Source organism: Crinia signifera, chromosome 3 (assembly GCF_055691185.1).
Source record: "Crinia signifera chromosome 3, ASM5569118v1, whole genome shotgun sequence".
Taxonomy (NCBI): domain Eukaryota; kingdom Metazoa; phylum Chordata; class Amphibia; order Anura; family Myobatrachidae; genus Crinia; species Crinia signifera.
The window spans coordinates 100625738-100643721 of record NC_139219.1 but is presented as its reverse complement, the minus strand read 5'-3'; the positions used below and the strand labels follow the sequence as shown (position 1 = coordinate 100643721).

Here is a 17984-nt window from a genome sequence, read left to right as displayed (position 1 = left end):
TCTGTATGCTTGTGTCACCATTTGTCATGAACCAAAATTTATAAATAGGTTAAGAATCTACATAGTTCAACAGAAACGGAGGGGAATTTTTATTTTATTCACTTCTAATGCATGTCGACCCTTTTCATGTTTTCAATGGTGGTAGGGTTATGGGATGAATGGTTGACCGTCACTATGAGGTCAATGCATGAAAAGGGTCGACAATCGAAAGGGTAACAGGTTTTTCAAATTTTGGACACGGACACCATCTTTAGTGTACGCTTTACTTACCATGCTTAGGGCACAATGCATCGCTGTGCTTGGCACAATATTATAACCTAACTCTATGCCCGTTGGAATGGTAAAGTATGAACAAGTCCGTATTTTTACAAGAATCATGAAAACCCCTTTTTCTAGGTTATCTTTACTATGTCGACATTTCACACGTGTTCAACTTCTGCCTTTCGACCATTAGTAGTTGACCTAGTGACTGGATAACTTGTGCTAGAACATGCTTAAGCAAAACAATTGAAGATGATATTTATAAAAAAAAATAAAAAAAAAAGAAGACTAAATCAATATTTATCTATAAAGGATTTATTTTCTTTTAAGTTAAACAATTTTCAATGATGCTTTGCATTTATAAAATGAACAAGTACAGGCCCTGTATTGCAGACACCTTTGTATTATTGTAACCAAATTAGGAGAGAACAGGTACCAAACTATACCTTTTGAATAAAAAAAATAATGTTATTACATCAGCATTATTCCATAATAACAATGAGAATGCATTACAATAAAGACTCCTTTGTTACCTGCTCACAGCAGCAGGGTCTTTTATGTAAAGTACTATTTATTTCTTCATTACACTGGGAATAGCATATGCTTTAAATATAACTCACAGCAAATGACTTTGGCACACCATGTCATGTAAACATACTTGGACATCAAAAGCAATTGTCTTCCTGTTACAAAATAGTGTACATCATGATAGAGATGTAGCATGGACAACGCACTGAAAACAGATGCACATTGGCATTAAAAGATTCACCAAGTTTAAGACTAAATCAAGCGGATGCAACACTACTTTGCATCATCACCTGGTTGTAAGATATCTATACAAGCTACTGTCAATAACAGCAAGGTCGAAGGGTAATAATGCCCCAGATTGTATTATGGTCAACCAAATTGTAACCACACTTAACGGAAATATCGATGCTTTAATTGCTGAATATTTGTTCAATGGTTAGAAATTGGCTCTGAACATAGATTTATAAAAAAGAATCCAGCACTGAGTGTAGCTGCTAGAAGGGTGGTCATGGGTTCTAGGCGCTCTACTTTTTAGCAAATCTAGTGGTTCACTCTGGCAACAAGAAAATAAATATGAAACAGAAACCACTTGCTACTCTACTTATCATGTATGTATGTATGTATGTATGTATGTATGTATGTATGTATGTATCTACAAATACTTACGCAGGGTCTGGTTTACAGTTTGTAGGAAATCGGTCTTAAAAGTGCAATGTTACGCAATGGCCAAACCATGCCATCTGCTGCAAAGTCCAATTTAAAATTTGAGCTCAAATTTAAAAAGCTTTGTATTAGAGTGTAACATTCAAATATAGGCAGTCGTTTTTGCACAATTTGCCTTCTACAGATTTACACCATTTAGCACCATTTGTTCAAAACTCTAAAATAGGTCTAAACAGCGCATATGATAGAATTACACACAGTGGAAAATAATATCTTGATTCACTGTCATGCAATCTGTTTTATTTCATTGATGTTACATTAAGAGTGTTTACCCTTATCATAGTGTTGGGAAATGTTTTACACATGTGAGAGGCCAGATGTTTACACAGTGGCGTTGTAACTTAAATATAAAATCAGTATGCAATACAGTATATTCAGATTCTGAATGTGCAGTCACACGCGTTTTCAAAAAGTTAAATAAATGTTGATAGCGTGCACAAAATGTTGACGAGTGACTTAGTATCATAGCATAGATCTGATCAGTTTCTGTTACGGTGTTGTACTGCATTGCTTAGCAACTCGTGTTCTATCAGTTGTTACTGAACTAGAGCAACAGTGGCTGGTACCGTAAGAGTTGTAGTTCAATAAATAGTGGACAACCACAGGCTGCCTACTATTAATAAGTTGTAGCTACTGTATCTAAATGATGACCAATCAGGAGGCGGAACTTCCGCAGATGTAACTGGCTGCTTCAGAAATTCAGAGATTTGCAACTCAATTCAAAGCAAGGCACCGTGGGTATCATTTGCCTTGTTGATACTAATAGGTAATGAATGGTTTTGTCACCTGCTTCCCTGGCAACACCCAAAGTGCTTATGACAACAGGCACTTTACAAGAAACAGTCTGGGGAAAAAAACAGTTACCCACAAATACAATGGAGCACTTAATGCAATCACAGTGTGCAATCCAACTTTTTTTCTTCACTTTGACCTAATTAGAATATATTATAGCACACATTATGCAGGGATGAGACCGAATAATTGCTGTGCTCACAAATAAATCACTTCACATTTATATACGCACATACATAATTGTACTGATAGATTTTGGAGAAGCAAATTTTCAAGCTTAATTTGACCCAAAGTGGACTACAAATGCCTTTCTCTTGTCACAAAGACTACTGGAAATGTCATGACGACTCCTCTTGGCTAAAGGAAAGAAAGGTATCAGTGAGTGGAGAGAAGTGGAATCGTTTAAGGTTTTCAATCTGATAGAAAAAAAGTGACATTACTGTAGCAATGGGAGTTATTTGTACAATGAGCTTGTTACTTTGCTTCAAAGACTCACTTTAAAAATACACTTTTACTGTAGTCCATGTAGATCATTGATTAAAAAAAAAAAATCACTAACACAATGAAATGCACACAGCTCAACTGAGGGAATACAAATCTTCCAGCAGCATCTGAACAGAGTCCTTTTATCGATCATATCATGATGTCTACGAGCAAGTTTAAAATCTCTTTACAGAACATAAAAAGGGTTCCACTGTCCTGATTTTCCACCGGAAAAGTATTGCATTGATTCAGTCAGTCTCTCACTAAGTCGCACACCTATTCTGCATTATGCTTAGATTAAGGGTTTTCCACATGAATATAAGAGATAAACAAATGATACACATACATTTTTAGAAGATCTGGTAGTGAAATATAGAAATGGGAGAATGCAAACAAACCATGCAACCAGCCCAGAGATCAGACCATTTGTCTCCATGGAAGAAAAATTGTTCCTGGATATAAAATTAAAACAATTTAACTAAAAAAACAAAACAAAAAAAACAGTATAAATGGGCACACAAATGCCAGATATGATCTTCCACTCCACTTTATCTTTCCAAGCGTCAATCTATACCTCCAAATCCATATGAAAGTTTTCATGTCATTTGTTCATCTTTGAGGGCCTGCGTGCAACAATGCAATATTTTTAAGCCATCACAACTGAGTTGCTGAAGGCCCTTTTTCCTGGTTTCATTTTGCTCCAACCACCTCAAACATTCAATGTACTCCTGAAATCCAATGCCAAGATGGAATACTGAGGTATATAATTCCGCAGAATGTTGAACAAATACATCTGCAATGCATTCAGAATGGATGTCCATGAAATGATGGTCATTCCCCCCCTGCCCCTTCATCCCAATTCTTCAGACTTCTACTGCTGTAGATTGAGTGAAAATTTCCACTGCTGCGATAGAGAGGGGCTGCACGCTTCTACAGTTAGACCACCACTTTTGGCATTCCGACTGTCTAGACAGAAGTTGCTCCCCACATGCCTCAGCTTAGAGTTATTCTCAATTTGTTCCCATTTCTAAAGAAAAAAAAAAAAAAGAATAATTAAAATGTAAGAACACAACGGATGCAGCTTTTGCCTAATTAATTGTATAATTGTTGAGATTTTACTGGGGATACATTCACACTCATCTCCAAAGCATTCTACTTGTCTGGTCACAAACTGAACACTTGCATACCAATATACAGATATAACCACGTTCACCTATACTACCAATGGGGGTCTGATCGCACTGCCAGAGAGTGTAATGCTTATGTTCATCCATCAGACTTCGCTTTTGAAACTCAATATTGGGCATGCATGAGATCTCTATTAAAATACAGGACCGCAATATATTTATTTATTAACAGTTTCTTATATAGCGCACACATATTCCGCAGCGCTTTACAGAGTATAGTTGAACATTCATATCAGTCCCTGCACCAGTGGAGCTTACAATCTATATTCCCTACTACATGCACGTATACATACATTTTAGGGTTAATTTGTTGGGAGCCAATTAACCTACCAGTATATTTTTGGATTGTGGGAGGAAACCGGAGTACCCGGAGGAAACCCACGCAAGTACGGGGAGAATATACAAACTCAGCACAGTTAGGGCCATGGTGAGAATCAAACCCATGACCTCAGTGCTGTGAGGCAGTAATGCTAACCCTTACACCATCTGTACTGCCCAAGATACTATTTTAGTGTATGTTAAATGAAGTAATAGGACTTACAGATGAGCACTGGGCTACAGGAACGCTGAATACAGATCACACACACTAACTAGAAATGTAAACGTACAGTACTGTACTATCTGCCTTCCACATTGATGCAGGGCTGCAGGTTGCTTTAAAACTGCAAAATATACTTTTAATTTGTCAAACTAGCTCCTATACTGTAAATGTAATGGTACTCTTTACCTAGAACGGCGCCCGCGATTAGCATCGCGGGCAAAAAATCGCGGGCATCGCGGGTACATAAAAAACGGGTGCGACGCGATGCCCGCGATTTTCCCATAGGGATCAATGTTAAAAGTCAGATTGGTCGCGATTTTAGTGTTAAATGCCTCAATGGCCGCGATTTTTACATAGGAAACAATGTTAAATGGGCCACAGAGCCCTAATAGTCCCCCTGAAGTCTTAAATGGCCCCCACAATTTTTAACGCCACCCCACGATGAACGTGAACCCGAAGCGTGGCGGTACGCGTCCTCCGACCTTTTCATACCCCCACTATCCACGTCGGCGTGGAGTTGAGAATAGAATAGTGTGGCGAGCGCAGCGAGCCCCCGAGCCCGAAGCGTGGCGAGCGAGCCCCGCGAGGGGACGCGGATACCTTCACAGTTATACGCGTCCCCTCGCGGGCTTCACAGGTGTCCGTGGCGACGCGTTTACCAGTGAAGCCCGCGAGGGGACGCGTTTACCTGTGAAGGTATCCGCTGCGCTCGCCACGCTTCGGGCTCGGTGGCTCGCTGCGCTCGCCACACTATTCTATTCTCAACTCCACGCCGACGTGGATAGTGGGGGTATGAAAAGGTCGGAGGACGCGTACCGCCGCCCCTCACGGGCTCGCTGCGCTCGCCACGCTTCGGGTTGACGTTGATCGTGGGGTGCCGTTAAAAATTGTGGGGGCCATTTCAGACTTCAGGGGGACTATTAGGGCTCTGTGGCCCATTTAACATTGTTTCCTATGGAAAAATCGCGGGCATTGAGGCATTGAACACTAAAATCGCGTCCAATCTCACTTTTAACATTGGTCCCTATGGGAAATCGCGGCCATCGCATCGCACCCGTTTTTTAGTGCATTCGATGGTCGCGATGGTCGCGATGGGCGCCGTTCTAGGTAAAGAGCACCAATGTAATATTTTAGTTTTTTTCTGTTAAATGCATGTGTTACACATCATGATGCCAACTAGAAGCCCACCAGCTTTGCTCATTAAAATGATATATAGCATAACTAAGTTGTAATTGTGTACTGTATGTAATTTTGATTTTATCTGCTGAAATTTTTTTCTTATAGTGTTTCCTAGACAAACTGTGGTTTGCAATTTCAAAGGTTTTATTTCTTACAAATCTGCTATCATTTTGTACTCGTATGTGAGCTTCCAGGCTATGTGGGGATTCAAGTCAGTGATGCTGGGAGGGATTGGGGGGAGTGGCTGTGTAAACGACAGCACTGTTTTGTATATACAGTATGCATTGTGGTCTTAGAAGTGGCAATAAAGAGACAGAGGCTGAGTAAAGGGGGGAGCTGCAGTGAGCTTCCAGGGTGGATTGAAGTCGGTAATGCTGAGGGGGAGGGGAGAGGGAGGAGCAATGAGGTGCTAGCGGGGAGCGCAATATTCTTTTATTAAAAGCTGTATTTAATGTAAATGTTGTAATTCTAGTAGTAGCCTCTGCCCGCCACCATTTTCTAAATATACTACAGTCGCTCATTCAGTTGAGCTAAGCTCGGCATACATTTCCCAAGAGTCCCTGGGGCTGAATGAGCGACTACGTAGCCATGAGGAAGCCCATCCATATCGAGCTAAGCTCGGCATACACAAGTAAAGTGGAAGCAAAGGCGACGTAAATGGCGAGGACTTCCCACACATCCATCCGCGGCACTGTACTGTAGTTTTCAACAGTAAAGCCAAACAGCTGTGAAGCAGTGTAATTACATGCTTTCGCCATAGTACGCTATAATGGGACATTTCTCATGGTGCGACAACGATTGCAGGCCAATAGGACAGATGAGCGTGGCTGCATCTGTATACTTACTATGGTGTGTTTACATTAATTGTACTGTACTCACTTGTCTACTGTCATTTTCTCTGCAGGCTTGAAGTTTTATAAGTGAGCCTGGAGCTCTATCTACAACAGTAAGGCAAAGATCCATGTGTTTCACCGATTTGTCCTTCGTAAGAGCCCATTCCTATAAATAAAAGATAAATAAAATGACTTGTTTCTTGCATGTAATATTTGTACACATGGGAACTAGAGAATCCTATTATCACAAATTGCAAATGAAAACCATAATGTTTTAAGAGCTTTATTCAGGACTTCTGTACATTAGAAACATAGAATTTGACGGCAGAGGAGAACCATTTGGCCCATCTAGTCTGCCTCTTTTTTTTATCCTTCAGGTAATCTCAACCCTTTTTAATCCTTATTTCTATGTAAGGATATTCATATGCCTATCCCAAGCATGTTTACATTGTTCTACTGTCTTAGTCTCTACCACCTCTGATGGGAGGCTATTCCACTTATCCACTACCTTTTCCACTACCACTTTCTAAATGCATGAAGCCTTTTTTACCACATGCATTACAGCTGACCTTTGTTTAGATTGCGGATTTTAGAATCTGCATCACCTTTTCTAGCAACATGTGCATAAGACAGTTGAACAACTGCTATAAGTTAGAAACATTTGCACGCAAAGGGAGGTAAAAGGTTTAACCACCGCGGGAGGTATACCCGGAAGTTTTCCGGGCTGAGACCCGCTCTCCCGGAAAATTTCCGGGCATAGCACCGATAAGGAGGTGTGCGCCAGTGGTGCCTCATGCTGTGCACCACCTCTGAATTTAATGGAGAAAAGGGGCACATATTACAGAAGATATTTTGCCAGATCAAAGTATTTAGCATTTTTAAGATTAGAAATATTTTTTTTTATTTGTTGCAATTGTGCTGTAAATGCACTTGGAACCAATATTCAACATTTGTTAAAAACAGCTACTCCAGAAAAAAAAAATGCAGCTCTATTTATAAATTAAAAAGAATAAAATGGATGCTTCCTGCTCTAAAAATACCGTGAGAAGTCTGACCAGATTTGCAGTCGCAAGGCATCCTCAATGTTGATCAGATTACAGACTACCGATTATTTTGGAAGATGCAATGTAGATTACTTAAAGCTATGCTTGCAAACATTTTGTATTATTTTAACACCTACCTGGTTACCTCCAGCATTATGGCATTCATATACACCAACAACGCCATCTGCAAAATGGCCCAACGTGTCAAGGCAATTTGTACCTTGCTGTAAAGCTCCAAACGCAATATCTTGATGATCAGGAACCCTGAAAACAAAATAGAAATCAATTCTGTAAATGGTATAATCACATATATATTTTAAAATGCTTTAAAAGTACGAATGGCTCTGCATGACTACAATAACACCCACCCAGCCACTTTTTTTTAAGGATTAACCGGACACCTAATTTGTGGTAAAACCTATATCAATCTCTAAAACTATAATCAGAACAGACAGTCGCTATCTATGTTACAGAAGTACTACAATCTCTTGTAAAGAACCACAATCCTCACCTCAGTTCAGGGTAAACATTTTCCAGATACCACTTGAATGGTTTGCAGCCCAGTTTCTTTTTCAGATCTGTGCGAATTTGGATACTAGATGGAGTAACACCACAGTTAGCTGGCAGGAATATAAACATTCCCACAGTGCAAATGGCCCTCCCACCCACTTTATGTACACAGTGTAAACTTCTTAGTGTTCATTCTAGCACCCGCCATCTTTGAAAACCCATGCAGTTCCTGTTCCCTGCCTGGGGTGTCGCTGTCTGCTGTGGTGTTTCTAGCTCAGATCTGGTTTGCATATCAGTGCCGATATACAGACCACACTGTGCTAGAAGTACTACAGCAGACCGCGACACCCCAGGCAGGGAAGAGGAACTGCATGGGTTTTCAAAGATGGCGGGTGCTAGAATGAACACTTCTTCTACTGGTCAGGTCATGTGCTATAAATAGTAAAGGCTCACCCATACAGTGATGAACATACATGATGTACAGTAAATACATATAGACAACATTTCAACTCAGAAGCCAATCAGATAAGTCTTTCATACAATGGTGACCTTTTTGCAGAGATAAGAATGGGGCTCTCACATACAAGAAGAAACAGACAGGGGTTGGCACATCTAGGTCTGCCCAAATCCTGAAACTTGTTCATCTATGATGCAGTTTGTACATCCTAAAAAACACATTGCTTTGGGAGCTCTGCACTTCATTAGGTACGCTCTTTGCATAAAAACCCCCCCAAAAAACATTTTCCGTTGCTATGGGTAATTGATTCCCTTAAGCTTATTCAATTAGCCCATATAGCTGGTAAGAACGCTTACATTACTGCAGAGGGTATATATAGATATATAGCAGTTTTCAACGCTCGTCACTTTTGACGGTGAAAATGGCTTGATTGGTAAGAATGTCATTCTTCTGGCCAAAAATCCAAAGTGAATGGTCCTTGCCGTATTCAATGCTCCATGTCCCCCAAAAACAAACAGCGAGATTCAGCCGCTGCCTCCTCACGGTTGTTCTCACGGTTTTTAGTAGTATGCCTTGCTGACCATCTCATTATATTTTATAGGTGAAAGCAGCTTATGCACTTTTTTAATTTTAATGATCTATATTATTATTATTATTTTTTTAAGTGCCACATTAATATATTTTTAATTTTGAGGTTAATTCCCCCCAAATGAGGCATTTATTTTTTTGGCCAGGATTCACCTCATCTAGTCACTCCTTTGTTTGGCACTTAAGATACACTGCTTTTACAGTCAGCTGCTTTAGAATCAATTTTTTTTTAGGGAAACAGCATAAGTTACCTAATTTTTTTTACAGTGAGGAAGTGCAGGAAGCGACAGCAGTCCGCCTCCTGGTACGCCGTATTGGTCTACTCCCCGTGAGGGGCGGTGAGATGTAACTTAATTGAATACGGCAAAGGTGAGGCATGGCAAGGGGGAAATGCTATGGCGAGTGTTCACTGGTGAACTTAGTGTTGCACTCGCCATAGCATTGAATACTAATTGTCTTATCTCTACACCCAGCATGTACTTCCCTAAAAGCAATTTAAAAATGGGACATTGTCTTATATTCTCATCCTGAAGCTAAATTATATTGTCATTTCTATACAAAACATGCAGCACTGTTTAAAACAAAATGATAAAACAATTTAAAAAAATTATAGCATACAGATAGAGCCATCCTCATCTAGCCCTGTAATAGGATTAAGTGAGACTTAATCCTATGCTAATCCCCTACTGTATTGCTCTATATATTGTATTGCAGCTGAGAACAATAGGCCTTGGTGAGCCATTGCTCACCATGGCACTCCAGAGAAGGCTAGTTGAAGAAGGCTCCATCTGTAGTAGGTTTCTAGAGAATCAAATGTATATTAAAAGTGAGGTAGTAATTTAAAGTTTAGTAAAGGAGTTTCCAGAAAATAGAAAGGGAAGGTGACAGCGCTTACTTTCCATATGGAACATTTCTGGCAGAAGGTACAGCTGCATAGTAGAAATTCTTATATTCATCCATCCAAACCTCTGCAGCTCTCCGTGTGTTTCTAGACCAAAAATAAAACATTGAGCATTAATATATCTCGACATGAGGAAATGCTGTGCTGTTCTTGCTATACAAGGCAATTAAGGTCATAAGAAAACTTTGTGATAATCTCTCTTTTTGTAATGATGGCTGTTCTTCTGTTTTAGTACTTTGAATGGTCTAATAAGAATAAACCATATATACAATGCTCTCTTCCTAGTTCCACTCCCAGTTTTACAGTGCAAACTCTGACAAAGATCGCTCCATCTTATGCCACCCTTCTCTCCACAGCACTTCCCCTCTAATCATTTCTGTCCACTCTCCCCAGGTCACTGTTTCTGTTAATAATAATCTCTAAGATTTTCAGTTTGAGGACTGCCAGTTTATAATCATTCTCCTGTACGGACACTTGGTGGCGCCATAGACATAAAAAAGAAAAAAAATAGTTTTCATCTCCAAAACATAGGTACCAGAAAAATAACAAAGTTCATGAAAATAAATACAATGTTACCATATCTATAAAATATTAATATAAAAAAAAAAAATATATATATATATATATATATATATATATATATATATATATATATATATATATATATATATATATATATATATATATATATATATATATCTCACACATACATACACATATATATGTATATATATGTATACATATACATATACACATATACACACACACACACACATTTCATGTGGTCCTCACAAAAAAACACATTTGTTTTAGGCTTTGCAGTTGTTTTTGCACAAACTCTTGCATAAAATCTCGCAGCCAGAAAAGGTAGTAGTGCAAGTACTGTACATTGTATTTCATGCATATTACTTCTGCATCCAGCACACATCACATGCCAGGTACAAATGCTTACCACCTGTACACAAAGTTTTTCAATTAAATGTGAAATAGGTATAGTGTGGAGCAAACATTACAAGACCGCTTATACTGGACCTGGATGGGCAACAATTAGGTTTCCCTTTTTTCCCGAGAATGGCCATATTTTCACGACCATGGCCGGATCTCGACAATCCATGGCCGTTTACGTGGACACGCCCCCTTTTCGACGCTTGGCAGGCGGCGCATTGAAACCCGCTTGACGATTTGCGGTTGAGCAAAACGAAAACGGGCCAGGGTCACAGCTGTCATAACGTACCAACAGTCGTGGCCCGGGATTGAATACCCCCATAGTGTGAGACTCTTACCTGGCAAACACTGTCCCACTGCCACCAGGGAATGTGTACGGGTGCTGTTTGCGAAACACGTGGCCCACCCGACTACAGGGGATTATTTCCAGACTTCCACCACACTGCCACACGCGGAATGAAATCTCTAATCAGGATTAGAAGAAAGCCATAAATTAGACAGGTTTGGTCCTTCTAACACCCCAAGGGGAACCGATAGAAGTATATTACTACTTCCTTAAGAGGAAAGGGAAAATGAGAAAAGGAGACAGAAAAGCAGAGTTCATATAAAGGTTTTGGTAAACATTTAGTACCCATAGCCTCATACTGTATACACGGTGCGATGCGCACCGTGCGCTCTAAAATATATTGCATCATATATAGTTCAAGATGTGCTTAAGCAGCATGCGTTTTGAACTAGATATGATTAAACCCGGTTCAAATAAGTACCTGTAGCACATACTTTTTGGACAGTACGATGTGATATGAACGACGGGAGCATGCATCGGCAGCCCAAAACGCACTGGGTTTGGGCTGCTTTATAGTTATTTTAGTTTTCCACTGCACCACTCACATAAGTTACCATCCATATAAAAAAGATACACCGGTTATTTGGTCCTCGCAATTTAAATGCTTAATTCATATCAGAGTATCTTCACGGTCACAAAGATAAAATACTTTAGATATTTTAAATGCTTTTGCACACGAGCGATTGCAAAATAAAGGAGTATTATGAAGTCACATACAGGGCTGGCACAAGGTGATCAGTGACGTCTTCACTACAGAATGGCACCATCCTCATGATTACGTACCACCTGCCATTAAGCTACAGCTCTGAGATACAGATATACACAGTTAACTTCTCTTGAATGTAATATAGGAGTGATATGACTTCAGTATATTTATACTGATTTTCAGTTTAAATGTAACCAAGTCATGTTACCTGTATAAAACTTATGTGATTGGTAGAAGGATCAAATTACTGGCACATGCCTAAACCAGCCATTAGTGCAGGAACGGCTGCAGCACCAACAGCATAGTATGTGGGGGAAATAACTTAGCACATATAAAGATGCATGTTATGTGTGCTGGCTGGTTCCCCAGGGGATTGTGTGTGGAGTGTATCTGGAGCTGTGCGGCGACCAGGAAACAGAATAAGGGTTCACACACTCCCCTGCAGACGTCCCTTGGTTAGTTTTACAGGATCCTGGAGGTAGACTGATGAGTCTGTGAAACCGTTTGCAGATTCCTGGGCGCTACTTGGCTCCATATTCACTCAGCACATCCAATCCGCAAGGGTACCCGCCAGCAAATATGTTACATATATGATCATATGTATGTTTATATGCTCAAAGAGGTCCCCCCTCCTGCATCATATGGTCGGGGTACAGCGCTGCTGCATTAGTATATCTATATCTATCAAGTAGAGAAATGCAGCACTCCAAAGGACTTGATAAGAATAACTTAACACTGGCAATACTGTAACAGCAACATCTCAGGGCCAGATTTAATATGCAGAACTTTCGTATTGCATGTGTCTTGCAATATGAAACATACATAACGCGGTAACTTGGCTATGGAATAAGAATAAGAAACAATGCAGTAACTTAATACATACCTAAATTTTCACCACCCCAGACATCCATCATCATATCATACTTCCCTAGTTCTTCAAAATAGGATTTATCCATTACAAACAGCCCTCCAGCAATCATCGGGGTTCTACAAATATAAAGGTGAAATACATATCAGAGGTAGAAATAGTAATATGATATGTTTGCACAACACAAGATAAGAAATAAAAGACAAAACAAGTATCCATAAATAAATAACCAGAACAGTTTACTTTATTTGGACTTGCGAACCAGTATGTAAAAACCCAAATATTTACCTCAATATTCCATTTGTTCGTATATAAGCTACTATAGGCGTGTGAAACTACCCCCCTCCTACACACACATCTTATTAGAACAGCCACTAGTCTCCACGGCTTTAAGCTTGCCATAAAAAAACTCACCTCTTCATTGTTCTACCATCCCCATTTAGTGCCACCATAATTGTGCTGTTCCTTTCTTATATTATAAAATGTAGGCTCTTCATTCCGGCATTGCCATTCTCCCTGTAACTCCAGCCTATACTCCTCAGCAATATCCCACCTCATGCTGGTGCTATTTTGTTTGCAACTGTATTAGTTGTCTACGAATTGTTAAATGCTGATGCAATGGTGGTTCAATAAGTAAGGTAACAAGACCTCATGTGTATAATATTCTCAATTACATTCAAATGACCAAACAGGCCAGAGATAGTAGATCACTGTATCCCCTCAAGGCCATTAGACTGCACCTCACCTCATACCAGTCCTACTGTCCCAACATCAGTTGTAAGATGGCGAGGCTGGCCAAAAACATGGTCAACGTGTACAGTAATTACGTCATGTCACAAAAATAGGTTTGGTGCACTATCTTTGATAATGGCAGGACAGACTTGTAAGATGAGCAGCGATTGGCTGACCAAGTACATCTGCCATCGATAACTGCTCTGCACTTAAAATTTCCAATTCGGAGGGATAGACGCATTTGGGTAAGTGATCTAGCTGATGAACTGAGTATTTCAGTGGGTATTGTGAACAACTTCGTTAATAAGCAGCTGTGGCACAAGCACTAGACACAGATTTTTTTCTATGCTGGGCCTTAATGTACTCTTGGAACAAATGCTTAGACAAGCATGGGGACTGTGTGCAAAACTCATTTGTACTAAGGCCATATTATTGATATTATGTACTTGAGTTACATAAATTTATGCAACGGAAGGTCAGTATCTTATTTATTAAAGCACCCTCCTGAAAAAGGTGCAACTGTAGATTGCTTACACTTAATAAAACATGTCAAATTATACTGAATTAGTCTCTTATGTAAAACTATGAGATGAAAATTGTAATTTATAAAAAGGAAAAAAACATTGGCGTACTTATACAAGAAATAAGATCTGCAATTAAATAGGGACAACAGGGGAAAGGTCTGTTTTTCCTGTTAGCGCAGTACATATTGAGCAAATTACCAAACTGGTTATTAATTGTGACAGGCAACAAGACATGTGACGACTTACTAATGTATGTCAGCAAATTCTACTGAAAACGCACTCCATTTAAAGTTAGAAGCGGAATTATTCATTTTTACTTTCTACAATTGTGCAATCAAGTTCACTGGCTGTGATGTATAAATACTTACTTGATTGGTGCTACAGGGTTTCCTTGTCTGGCTCTTCTTTGTTCTGGTGTCATATAATCCCACTTAAAAACCAAGTTCCAATCAAATCCTAGTTATAAAACAATACAAAACATAAAAACCATCACATAACTTTCACTGTCCCATACACAAGTAGGTATGTTCGGAAACTGCACTCTAGATCATTTATGCTCATTCAATTATGATTATCATTTACAGTAATGCTATTTTATCTATAGAACCTGCAATACAGGTTGAGTATCCCTTATCCGAAATGCTCGGGACCACGAGCATTCCGGATAAGGGATTTTTCCGGATTTTGGAATAATTTTTTTAAAACATACTTACCTGTCCCCTGGTGGTGCCCCGATGGTCCCTCGGCATCCATGGAGTCCTCCGGCGTCCATGGCAGGCCTTCAGCTTAGTCTCCAGCGTTCCCAGGAGTGCATTGCGAGAGTTCCCAGGCGCGCCGGTGATGCCACCGGCACGCGCACACACTCACGCAATGCACTCCTGGGACCGCTGGAGATGACGGAGCGGATGCTGAAGGCCTGCCGTGGACGCCGGGGGAGGGGACTTGGCAAGTATAAAAAAAGGGTTAGGGGGGTAAAAAAAAAAAAAAAGGATTCAATTTAAAAAGAAAAAAAAAAAAAAAAAGTGTTTTTTGGAATAATTCGGATACGGGATGCCCGGATACGGGATACTCAACCTGTAATACTAAGGACGACTATCAAATTAGACTATATCACTACAAAAATCTGCATCGAAAACCAGGCAAAAAAAAATTACTGTTGCACATTTACTACATAATGCACCTCTTAAGTAAGTTACAAGCAGCAAGAGGGAATAAATGTATTTTTCCTATAAAACCAGTAACGAAATTGACCAGTTTCTTTAAAGATGCAGTAGAAAGCAGGTATTAATCCCGCAATGCTGTTTTCTCGCACTTGTGCGGAGGCCATTTTCGGACATTACAGCTGGGCACATTCTAACATTAATATCAGTTTTTTTTTGCAGTACCCATACAAATTTTACCTAGGGGTTTTTTTTTTCCACAAAAGACTTTAGAGGTTATCTAAATACCATGGTAAAGTACTGGGGGTTATGTCCTTGGGGGCTATTCAAGTAAACCGAAGAAAATAAGTATCAGTCGAAATGGCTACGCATGCCTATGAATTCTAGTGCACAAGAGCAAATTTTTTAAAATACAAATTTAAAAAGAGGAAAAAAAAAAAAGCAATTAATTTTTTTGGCTGCCATTATGGAAATTTATTACTCTTTCTAATAAACAAGAAACTGTAAATAGATTGCCTCTGCTCTGAAAAGATTCGGATCTTACAAAGTTTATACACAGGTTTTTTTTTATGGAGGTGCTGTGTAATGTGTGGGCTATATACTGTATATCATAAAGTGCAGTGTACACTCCTCACTGTAGACTACATAACAAACATGATGGTACAAAATACCAGTATTTATAGTTATTGTTTTAATTAGAGAATTACTCTTCAGAAAAAACAACGTTTCATGCACACAACCAGTGGAAAATTATGTATTTTGTACTTCATATGCAGTTTAATATTTAACTACTAGTACACAGTAAATATTGATGTAATACTTCTGTGTGCTTAGCAGACATAAAATAATCAATGTCAACAGCATAGACCTAACCACATAAATGATCATGAATATGCAAAACATGCTAGTTTGATTGATCTCTATATACAGACTTATATACCATAAATTAGAGGAATCGGTACATCTGTCAGAATGAACTTAGGTCTACAGTCATTAGGTCGACCCCACTAGGTCGACTGGCAGGAAGGTCGACCTGACTTAAGGTCGACATGGGCCAAGGTCGACATGACTTAAGGTCGAATTTGCATAAAGGTCGACATGGGGAAGGTCGACTGGTCATAAGGTCGACATGGGTTTTTCACTGTTTTTTTATCCGAATGTCGACGCAGTCGACATGGACACAGTTGGCAAGGAGAATCGGACCCTCGCATCGCTCGCTTTGCTCGCTGCGCTCGGCACACTATTTTATTCTCCCACCACGCCCTAGTGGATGGTAGGGCATGTAATACCACCTGTCGGCACATGTCGGCTCAAAAAACAGTGAAAAACCCATGTCGACCTTATGACCAGTCGACCTTCCTCATGTCGACCTTTATGCAAATTCCACCTTAAGTCATGTCGACCTTGGCCCATGTCGACCTTAAGTCAGGTCGACCTTCCTGCCAGTCGACCTAGTGGGGTCGACCTAATGACTGTAGACCTAAGTTCATTCTAATAGATGACCGCTTCCCAAATTAGAGATGCACGGGATTGCTTTTACTCGGATTTACTCAATTTTCAAATCCAGATCATACTGGCTTTTTTTCCCCATGTTTTGGATAGCCAATACGATCCCGATTTGAGAACGGAGTAAAACCCAACCCGCATATCCTACTATGAATAACAGATTATTCCATGGATTGAAAGTTATAGTTACAAAATAATCAAAATATCTTTCATTTCACATACAAAAATGTAATGAATATTAAATAAAAATGTCTATAAAGGGAACTGTAACCTGTAAACATAACTAAATAGAGTAAAACTACGCTAGTCTGAGGAATTAACTAGAACTGACCATTATAATAATGCAGACGGCACCAATAAAAGCATTAATAAACTGTACAGACTTTGCACACATGATTTTATGTCACATAAACCAGAAAATAAATGTAATATGGAACTACTACTTATTCACCCACTTATTATATACTTATTGTTTGCAGCCTGGTCAAAAACTACAGTGCATGAACACCAAAAACACATTAAACTAAACTCAAATACACGAGTTGGACAGATAAGGTGCATACATACTGGCCATTTTTGCAATGTGTATATCATGTGAAAATCACTGGCAAAAAAAAAAGTGAACCACTTGCCACAGTAGAAGACTGTGGCAAGTGGTTCACTTGGCTGGTAAAACAGGCCGAAGAATGGCGCTGGCCGGTGATGATGCGTTAGCGTACATCAGTGCTCATCGCCCGGCCATACACACTCTGAGATTTTGAGCTCAAGTAGCTCAAAACGTGAAAACTACTTTGAGCTCAGAATTGCCCAGTGTGTATGGGCATTAAAACTACAAATAAAACAATTATCCCACTTCACTAAACAGAAGTGGCACAGAGCAATATCATTTGGAAAAGATACATGCTTTTTACTTTGCAACAGTGAAATATTGTATATAGAAACTGTTGTAATTCCTACACCGTTCCCCTGATTTGGATGTAAATACCCTCAAATTAAAGCTGGTGGTGGGATTGGTTTTGATTCAATCGCCCAAGATAATGAATTTTTAATAAGAAATATTTTGCAAGAAGACCCCCTTGCATGTGATGATGAAAACCATATTGGTTCATTAATGAAGGGGTGAACACGAAAAAGAAGAAAGATTTGTCCTGTTGTGGTGCACCAGCAAGTA

The 17984-nt window shown here is 39.5% G+C and overlaps 1 protein-coding gene across 1 annotated transcript in view; it reads right to left on the bottom strand.

Annotated features, from left to right (window-relative positions):
• Window positions 1-560: 560 nt before the first annotated feature.
• The window catches only part of GALNT2 (polypeptide N-acetylgalactosaminyltransferase 2), an 80358-nt gene continuing 62934 nt past the window's right edge, over window positions 561-17984 (bottom strand). The window contains exons 9-16 of the mRNA XM_083174902.1: window positions 14516-14603; window positions 12907-13010; window positions 11310-11436; window positions 10021-10113; window positions 8082-8165; window positions 7708-7834; window positions 6574-6693; window positions 561-3814 (exon numbers count right to left, since the gene is read on the bottom strand). Coding sequence (XP_083031028.1) covers window positions 3659-3814; window positions 6574-6693; window positions 7708-7834; window positions 8082-8165; window positions 10021-10113; window positions 11310-11436; window positions 12907-13010; window positions 14516-14603 — 899 coding nt within the window. The 3' untranslated portion in view covers window positions 561-3658. The remainder of the gene's footprint in view (window positions 3815-6573; window positions 6694-7707; window positions 7835-8081; window positions 8166-10020; window positions 10114-11309; window positions 11437-12906; window positions 13011-14515; window positions 14604-17984) is intronic.